General features: G+C 38.0%; 1 protein-coding gene across 1 annotated transcript in view; it reads left to right on the forward strand.

The window, feature by feature from the left end:
- The first annotated feature begins 6,736 nt into the window (after positions 1-6,736).
- Positions 6,737-10,705, forward strand: part of GNG11 (G protein subunit gamma 11) — a 4,573-nt gene continuing 604 nt past the window's right edge. The window contains exon 1 of the mRNA XM_006157476.2: positions 6,737-7,154. Coding sequence (XP_006157538.1) covers positions 7,059-7,154 — 96 coding nt within the window. The 5' untranslated portion in view covers positions 6,737-7,058. The remainder of the gene's footprint in view (positions 7,155-10,705) is intronic.

Below are 10,705 nucleotides of genomic sequence, written 5' to 3' on the forward strand. Positions count from 1 at the left end.
GTTGCCTTGAAATGAAGAAAATAAAGGCTCAGGCGGTGAGTTGGCCAATTTATCAGGTCAAAACTCTGGGTCTCTGGCTGAACAGTTCACAACATATTCTACCACATATCTTCATCAAAAATGCTTTGGATATTAAGGATTCCATGATAGGAGCCTGCAGTTGGCAGAGTGGTTAAGGCACTGGACTTCCAATGATTAACCGCATTTTGAGTCCCACACTTGGTGACTTAAAACTCATTCTGGGTGCATGTGTGCCCAAAATCCCAAGAGGAGAATGGAGAAGGAATTGTGATGTGGCCATTGACCATCTTGGGGGATGATTTCTCACCTTTCTATCCATCTCTCTCTGTCTCCTAGCAAGGACAAACCCCGTATAGCAAAAATCTCTCCTAAAGAAAAAAAAAAAAGGATTATTTGTTAAACTCGGTAATGTCCTATCTTGTTTCTCTCAGGAGAAGCTCTTTTCATCCTATTTAAAATTACAAAAACCCATTGGGCCAGCAGGTGGCATGGTGGTCCAGGGTACTGGACTCCCACATCGCCAACTGTGGTTCAAGTCCTAGACCTGGTGACTTGCTTTCTCTCTCACACACAGTCTGTCCCTCTCTGGTCAAATTAAAAAAATAAATAAATAAGGTTAAAGTAATTAAAAAAAATTTTTTAAAACAGCACAAAACCCTTCTTCAACTATCCCCTAGCACTTCCTACCTTTGTTTCCACACTATTTTCTTCACAGCACCCATCACCATCTAGAGCATTATATATGTCATTTCATTGTGATCTGTATCTGCAAGTTTTCCATCTGCCAATTAGTGTTTATTCAGAGAAGTGTTCCTTTTTTTTTTCTGATTAAAACAAACAGAATCTTGTGAGGACAACCAGTCACGTGTAGAGTACAGTTCTTACTAATATCTCTAACTTTCATCTTATAACTGGAGATAGATCCTTAAATCTGAGAATTCTAAGTTAAAATCTGATTCTTTCACTTTCTAGTTTAAAACTATGGACAAGTAACTTCCACTCTTTCACACTCAGTTTGTTTCATCTATAAAATGAGGGATTAGGATAAATCCTTATATGGGTATTTATAAACCCTTACATCATCAGATAGGCACATTTAAAGAAGCCTTAATCAATATTCTCTTTTATTATAAACACCGTAGACTTGCTATAGTCAATAAACCAAACTATTAAATACTCTCTGGCCAGCCACAGTGGAACAGTGGTAATCTTATGTTCTGCAACACTGAAGCCACACAGGAAGGTTCCAGGTTCACATCCCAACCTCTCCCTGTACATGTCTGTCAAGTGTGCCAGTGATCCCAGCTGGCTGAAGCTGGGGGTGGATTAAGGCACAAAGACTCTATTGGAACCCACTTCCTCTCTCTTGGGAAATAAGTAAACCTGGGGCAAGCAGGCCAGCAGGTGGTGTAGTGGAAGCACTGGACTCCCATGCCGCAGACTACTCAAACAGTAGTTTGAGTCCTGAACCTTGTGGCTTGAAACACACCAGGCACAGGTGCGTGAGTGCACAAAACCCCAAGAAGAGAATGGAGGAGAAAGGGTTGCAGTGTGGCCATTCCCAGGAGGAGAGAGTGATTTCCTGCCTTCTGTCTCTCTGTCTCTCCAGAGGGTGTGGGAACCCTATAGCAAAAATCTCTCTCTGAAAAAAAAAAAAAAAGAAAGCGAGAAATACATAAGTTAAGCTAACAAAAGCAAAATCCTATCACGATACCACATTTTACCATGTAATTTGGTCATATTGCTCTCTCCATCTAAAGTGTCCCTCCACTCCATCTCATTTCAATCTTTTGAAATCCCATTCTCTTGCTGAGACAGTCTGTCCTTCAGTCTACCTCAAGAATATTTTCTGTATCTCTTAAATCATTTAACATTCCTTTACTTTCTCTTATTATAAGGTGTCTGGTTGTCTTCATTTCAATGCTACATTGTAAATTTCCCATGCCTGAAGTTCTATTCATCTTTAAAACTGTCATAGCAAAGAAAAAATTCTATCTACAATTTAATTGACTTTATAAATATTTAACTCAATTAAAAGCAGGCAAGAACAGGGCTTACAAAATATTTATAATTGGATAATTTAGAATTTTTATTAGCTTAATGAGTGATTAAATCAACCATACAGTAAGATTCATACTGCATAAAAATACACATTGTCAGCAGAATTTTGAATAAGAAAAATCATATGAAAACGTGTAGAGAAAGATGATCCAGGAAGAAGGAAATGAAATCATGATTATCCCACAGGCTGCACAGCTGTGACTGGCAGTGACTATGTTTTCAGAAGTTGTTATTTCAGAGCCAGAGGTTACTAGGTTAAAGGGAATGAGGTAAGACTACAGGGAAGAAAGTAAAAAAAAAAAAAAAAAAAAATCTGTGCACAATTTTCACATTTGGCTCTTTGACAATACTTTCTTATATCATTAGTGAGAATGAGCTATTACAGACACTACAATATATTATTTGAGCTACAGGCACCTGAATTTTGATGACATTTTGCACAGGTAGGAGAGCTCAAGACAAAAGTATCTTACTGTTAAGCAAGAAAAAAAAAAAGCACCTCATTCACTCAGTATCTTACTGTTAAGCAAGAAAAAAAAAAAAGCACCTCATTGTTATTTTAATTTGGAGTGATTTGATTTTGCAGGAGTTGAAAACAAAGTTAATATCAAACTTCCTAAATTCCTAAAGGAATGAATTAACATAAAGAAAATAGGAATCTGAGTCATGAGAATGACCACCTATTTAATGGGCAGTAAAGTCCTGTAGGAACAGAATTGATTAGAGAAAATCATTTTGCTACCGTGGATTAGAAGTTGCTAAGGTAATCAAAGTATCAGACACAGATGATCCTGTGACTTGACATCATCTCCATAGAGATGGAATCTTAAGCATGAAGTGACGTGAAATGACTGAGTCCTTGAGAGCTGCCATGTTGTTATTTTGACAGATTGAACACACAACAAATAAGCCAAGAGTACATCAAATGTGTTTTAAATACTTCCCTTAAAAATCCATCTTTTGCTGTTGTTGTTGTTTTTGTTGTTTTTGCCATAAGGAATGTGCACTTGCCAGAGTGAGCAACAGAGAGGAAAAATGAGAGATCATCCCCCAAGGGGGACAGCAATGCTGCAATCCCTTTTCCTCCATTCACCTCTTGGGATTTTAGGCACACATGCGAATGAGAATACACCTGGTGTGATTTTCAAGCTGTTGGGCTGGGATTCAAATCACAATCAGCCATGTGGAAGTCTAGCATCTTATAGTACACCACCTGCTGGCCCCCTGTAATCCATCATTTTAATGGCCTGACGAGTCACTGTTATTTAAGTTTAGGATTTTGGGCCCAATGTGATTTTCAAACCACCAGGTCTAGGACTCAAACCACAAAGCTAGCCACGTGGGATATAATATTTTAATGTCCATGCAAACTGCAGGCCCAAGAACATATCTAAAAAATCTGAAAAAATAGTTTAAAATGGTTTTTCTTCGTTCTTGCATACCAAAATAAAAATTTCATGGTCATTATAATTCAAAAGTGAAAATGTTTCCTTCAGTTTCACTACACACATTTACCTTAATATTTGTCAAAGTATAATGGGCTAATTAATGAAAGTTCATTTCTGATTATACCTATCATTTTTACCACAAAATAGTTCCTACACATACTATCCTGTAAAATAAATTTTTCTAGGACTGCTATGTAAAATATAAGAACAAGCTTTACACTACACTTGCATACAACTGAACATTTTAAAATGTATCTGAAATGTATTTATTCAAACATTTATTCAAAACATTTAATATTCCTATTAGAATATATCTACAAGAATATGCAAGAACTTGCTACTTTGTGATCAACTCAATGACTAGGGATAGAAGACTACATATCATTTTATTTAAAAAGAAAAGAGGAAAAAAGATACATGTTTTCCATACTCTAAGGACTCTACATCCCCACTCCAGGGACCTGAAGCAGGTCCACCAAAAGGCAAAGTTGTTGGAAAGAGAAAGGAGAATTTATTGTAGTGTAGCCACACAAGGAAGACACGTAAGAGTATTTTCAACTGGACAGCCAACGTACAGATGTTTTCTTTTTATTTATTTATTTTTTTGGTAGAGGTTTTTTGTTTGTTTGTTTTCCTTAGGGCTTGCTGGGGAGGGGGACAGAGAGAGTGAGAAGGGATAGGTGAGAAATCGTCCCTCAGGAGCAATGACCATGCTGCAATGTCCTCTCCTCCATTGCCAGGCAACAGTCTCAAGCCACCAGGTCTGGAACTCAAACTGCCCTTGGCCATGTGGGAATCCAGTCCAGCCATGTAACTGCTACACCATCTGCTGGCCCCTACAGATGCTTTTACAAGGGAAGAAAGAAGTTGGGGGCTGGTGGCAATGGACAGAAAAGCATAGATCATGTCAAGTTTTTAGCTGGGGTAGGGATGGTACAAACAAGCTTCAAAACATGAGTTTTGGTCCCCTGGGTGGAACATTCTTTATTCTTTTGAGCTTCCATTCTATTGCTCAGGAGTTCTTAAGATAGATCCCTAGTAAAGAGAGTGCAATCAAGTTGAGATCAACAAGTCGATTACTAAGATAAAATCAGACTGGCTATATAGCACAAGACAAAGTCAGTTTGGCTCATGCAAGCCAGTCTCACTTTAATTAATTTACTTAGTAAGATATTAAAATATTGTTTTTGATAACAATAAAAACTAAGAAGAAAAGTAGACTAATACATATTTCAACTCTGATTTAAGCCTCATAGTACTGTGGGAAAAGTTGGAACCCAATATGGATTTATAAATATTTATCCCTGCATACAACCAGACGATTTCATAGGGAAGAAATTTCCAGGCCAAAATAAGTTTACTTTTTATAACTTAGAACAAATGTACATTAATTTACTTAACTAGCTTAATTTAGCTATTGACCTTATTTAATTTAGGCCATGTTTACATTCATTACTTTCACTAATTTATATAAGCTATTTTTGACCAACCTTTTACATTTATTTTATTTATTATTTTTTAAAGAATTATTTTCTTAACTTTTTATTTATTTTTAATTTGACCATAAACAAAGTGAGAGAGAGAGAGGGAAAGTGAGAAAGCTAGCCATCAGATCCAGAACTCGAACTGCAGTTGCCCATGGGGGAGTCCAACACCCTTAATCACCATGCCACCTGCTGGCCCCAAACCTTTTATATTTAAAGAATAAAAAGTAAAAAAAAAATAGTTCTGTAAATGGATGTGGCTCACTGCTTCACTGCTCAAATGTCTTGACTCACTGCTTAACTATCAAGCAAAACTTCAGCAGTGAGAGCTAACTTTTTTGAGACCTGTAGAGTCTTATTTCAAATACAGAAAATGAAGCTTTTAAACATGCTCTTTGTAACCATAACTTACCATGCGTAAATGCAGAAGTACAATTAGAGACACCACAGAGCGTCGCTGACTCAGCGCCTTCCCTGGCCCATCATACATCTCACAAATTAAAAAGTCAAAACATGGAAAAAAATATAAGTGTGTTTTCCAGCGATAGCTGGGGGCACAGCTCAGCTATAACCTTGAAGTATTCATTAAGTAGCTCCCTGCTCTTTTCATTCTAATGTCTTCAATGAGGATAAGTGGGACCAACCTGGTCCGAAAGGATGAACAAATCCAAAAGTTTACTCACTAAACAGGGAAGATCAAGTACCCTAAAATATTTACCTATTGCCTCTGATTTCCATTTGAATTTGACTATTAAGCCAGAGGTTATTGTAGGAAAGAACTCTCTCACTATTGGGAAAGGTTTATTAAGGTTTATTAACGTCAGATTGTATTTTTCTTGTTTTTTTTTTTGTTTGTTTTGTTTTGTTTTTGAGTACCATTAACAAGGCTTTATAGTCAAAGGGAAAGTTTATATTGCATATAAACATTTTCACTTTTCCTCGCTTTACAAAGCAGCAGCCAGAGGGAAACGACTCTTCAGAACATGCAGAAAGCAACACTAAGTGGTTCTGCTTACATCCGAGAAGTTGCCTGAGCTAGAAATGAAAACTCCTTGGTGTTAAGTGTCACTCAAGCCCGGGGTCTGGGGAGTGGAGAAATCCCCTCATGTAAGGTCTTGAAAATTCCTGCTTCTGTCTTTTCGGTTATTATCCTCGTATCCTCTAATCTTTACAAAACATGCCCCCCCACAAAAAAAATTAAGAAAACTTTTGCTGTTGAGGATACAGATGGTTACATAAAGACAGTAAATGACCACCGAGGTTGTAGACAACATTCCCATCTTGTTACCCCTTTTACCCCGAAATGAAACGTGTCAATCCGTTTTGGGCCTTTTAACAGACTGGATGGGCAGAGGTGGGTTTTTCTGAGATTACAACTCAGTTTCATTTCCTTTGGGCCTTTATTGCCAGTGTGTTTTTTTCCCACAAAATTTTATACACACATACACACACACACACACACACACACACACACGCACACTACACATATGTAAAAGCTGTATACTGTGTTATTTTTTAAACACTTGGAGAGATAAAAAGCCGTTATTTCCTGGGTACTATCCTCCTTTTCCTCGCTGTTTCACAAACAAAACCCGGATGTGACTTGGAAATGGAAAAAAAAAGGAACAAAAAGTAAAAGCTTGCTGTCTCGGGCAGTGGGCCGCAGCTCCGCGGGTCGCTTCCCGCGGGCGTGGCAGGGTCCCGCGCCAAAAAAAAGGCCCAGCATCCCTGCTGCGGATCTAGCCGCGGGCAGCTGTTTGGACGGTCTCAAACGGATCCCTAACCACGTTCCCCCAGGCAGGCCTCGGGGGTCCCGGGACTGGAGGACAAGACCGGGGGTTTTAAGATCCCAGGACGCTGAAAAGGCTGGCGTGACGAGGCGTTGCACAGGAAGCCGTCGGGAGCGGGGACCACTCGCTGGGAGGCTGTCCCGTCCTGCGCCCGCGGGCGGGGGTGGCCGGGCCCCGCAGTCATTTCGGGAAGCGCGGAGGTCTGCAGCCGCTCCACCGCCCGGGCTGCCTCTGCGCCCAGCTCCGGGGCGAAAATGCCTGCCCTTCACATCGAGGATTTGCCAGAGAAGGAAAAGCTGAAGATGGAAGTTGAGCAACTTCGCAAAGAAGTGAAGTTGCAAAGACAACAGGTACATTGGCTGTTCCAGAAAACGTCCTTTTCTCACATGAACTGGTGTCAGTTTTTCTGGGTTAGTTACAATAAAAACAAAAACATCAGTTGTTCCTAGTTTAATTTTATTTTCTGGCAGCTTCTCTCAAGTAGGGCGTTGGCAGAACCTGGGACTACCAGTTACAGTTACGATGAGAAAAGCATGAGAACAAGGATAGGTGAGAATTTAAAGCCAAATGTCCTAATATCTAAGAAGACTAGAATGGGGGAAACCGGACAAGAAATCCAGCCTTCTACTAGAGAACTGGTTTTAAATACTCAAGTTTAGGAGGAAGGCAGACTGCTGCTACTCGGTTCTTAGATTTTTTTTTTTTTTCATTGCTGTAAAGTATGATATGGAAGGAATTTTTCTAAAACCACGTTTGAGAGTCTTTCAACTACATTACCTAGTTCCGAATTTCACCAGGGTCTTCTGGGATGTGTACAGGACAGACCACTGAGGCTGAGGAGCAAAGTATTAGGATTTCTGTTTTTAGTTGTTTGTAAATTTTAATCTCTTATACTTTCTAGTTTATGTCTTTCTAGTAGGCATAATCAGTTAATAGAGAAAGAGCTGTGAATTTACAAATAATTATACATACATACATGGTTGTGTATACGAGAATTCCTTTTAGTGACTTACCACTTAAAAATTTCTGAGACCACTGACATGGATCAAAATTTTGGTAAGAACATATTCCTCAGCATTCTAGAGTGTCCATTGTAACTTGGAAGTTTCACTTTTTTTTCTTCAGTTTCTTATAGTAACAAGGGCTTTTGCTAAGACACTAATCTTTTTAATCCAATCAGGGTACATAAAGTCTAGAAAAAGACTTTTGGACAGATATTTTTAAAGGAAACATATCTAATCTTTTCCCCACCACAAGAACACTTGGAAAAAAAATTAATTTGTGATTTAATACTAGTAAACAATTTTAGAAAAAAGTGGAAATGAAGCAAATATTATAAATATGCTCACTTGCCCTCCTGCTGTAGTTATGGTAAACCGGTTAATGACAGGAGACTTTTTATTTACTCTTGCACGATGTTTAGAAAATGCTTGCTTTGGGGCATCTTACATTTTACACATTTCTTTTCTCATATTTAACCTTTACTTTTAAATCACTGCTTTTTCTATAGTTCATAATGGTGTACCTTTTCTATGTATGTTGAGAGTTTTGCAGCTATAAAATCACCCAAGTATCGATAGGAAAAAACAAGTTAACAGGACTCAATGAATAAGATTGTTTTTTGAAACCTTGAGACCTTTGGATGACAAAGCTGAGTACAGCAAGTGTTGGCCACGTAGAATTTTTCACACAATGAACTTTTAGGAGCTACTTATTAAACAGAGTTATATATACCAAAATAGAACATTTCCTGTGCAAAGTTGGAATATCTTTTCATTTGATATCTCTGCGCAGAATGCATAGAGGGATAAGACAGTTAAAAGTTTCAAACTAGGTATTGGGCAGGGGCCTGGATGGAGCTTACTCTCTAGAAATGAGCAGTATCATTCGCCAGCAGTTTCACCCCTATCCCTTAGAACACACCTTGCTACATCCGCTTTCTAATTCTGAAAATCCCAAGTGTATGTGAAAGAGAGAAAACTTCAGGAGTATTTTCAGGGGATATGGAGAGAGGAGGAAGTACTACTAAGATCATTCAGACATGTTTTCTTATGTACTTTGAATGATACAGTATCAGTGCTAGGCAAGCATGGTGGCTCTTAACTGATTGACACCTTCACTTTAGAGACAAAAACTTGCCCAAGTCCCAGAGACTAGCTCCAACTATAGATAGTGATAAGGCACATACTAAAACACACTTCTGCTGGTGTCCAGGCCGTCATTCTGTCAGTAAATTGTTAACTTCTGAGCTACGTGCACTGTTCAGGTCAAGGAGCTATAATTTGCAGGCTGCATTTGGGCTCCAACTAACTGTTGGTGAAACATATCCTCTTGCCCATGGAAGGAAATACATCAGAGGAGTAATTATTCATTTGAGGCAAGTGGGGGTTACAGACCTCTTTGGAAACCTAAGGAAAAAAGCCTTTGTAAGAACAGATACAATGTGGGGAACATAAATCTTATCCAGAAATGTCCCTGAGGTCACAGATCCCAGGTTGTAGACACTTGCACCATCAATTCTGAGAACTCATTTAAAATGCAATAATTGAGAGCAAATATTATCTGGAAATGTGGTTCTTAGAGATTTTATTTTGGTGCATTTTAAGTTATATAACCATATGACCTAGTTTAACATTTTAGGTCAGTGGCCCGCACACAGGAATATGAAGAATAATTCTTTTGACACTAAAATTTCTATTTCTGTTATTTTTAAATCTCATCATTTTATAATTTCCAGTTTGTGTTTTATAATTATGCATGGTATATGGTATATTAAGACAGTAGTGTCTGTACGTACTTATAAGTAAATCATCATAATCATATACATTTGAGATACATGGGCAGACATGTTTTAGTGATGCCCATTGAAATGTTTTGAGATTACTACTCTAGATTATTAATTCAATGGAACTATTTTGCCAGTTTTCATAGATCTCCATTGATATTTGCTGGACTGTCTGTGATTTTTGTTTAATTTCATATTAGTAATATAGGACTTCATTTAGACATGAATCCCTTTTTTCTTTACTTGGTATTTCTTTTTTTAAAATATTCATTCTTGCCACGTGTCTTTTAAAGATAGACTTCTTGAAGAAATCATTCAATCTCTTCTCCATTGCAGAAAAAGTTTAAACTGATTATATAAACACAAGAGTCTCAGATAAGCCCAATAAGCCTCAAATAAGACGTGGTGTGTTATAATCGCTGCCTTGATGCAGCAGAAGGCATGCTGAGCAGAGACAAAGAGTGGCGTATTTGGCAACACCAACCTTCCCAGAATCAGGCTTTCTCCAGTGTGTCCATCATCTTGTGAAATTCCAGAACATAGCACACGCCCATGTGAGAATTGTGGCATGACACACCCCAAGACATTTGGAGGATTACCTCCTACTACATCTGCTCATTAGCGTGGAAAATTGGAAGTGGAATGCGTTTTAGTTCTTAAAATATGGTAGACATCGTAATTGTATTTTAACAGAGGGAGGGTACCATATAGGGAACAATGGACAGAAATTGCTGGGGATGACCTATTTAATACAGTGACTCAAATGTTTTGACCCTGACCAATAGAAAGAAACACATATTACATAGATTGTGCATGTGCACATAAATACGTATAGTATGTATACACATACATGTGTGTGTATATATATATATGTGTATACAAACATGTGTAGATATGTATATAAATCTGTATATATCTATACACACATATGTATATATACACATATATAATAGAACAGAATTAAAATGTTAGAGCACAGATTTTATATATATTAATATATATGTCTAAAAGAAGGCCTAAACACATACACATATATATAAAATCTCTGTGCTCCATTCTAATAGTGTGTGTGTGTGTGTGTGCGCTGTGTGTGTGTGTGTGTGTGTGTGTGTGTGT

Source organism: Tupaia chinensis, unplaced genomic scaffold, assembly GCF_000334495.1.
Source record: "Tupaia chinensis unplaced genomic scaffold, TupChi_1.0 Scaffold000544_1, whole genome shotgun sequence".
Classification (NCBI taxonomy): Eukaryota; Metazoa; Chordata; class Mammalia; order Scandentia; family Tupaiidae; genus Tupaia; species Tupaia belangeri.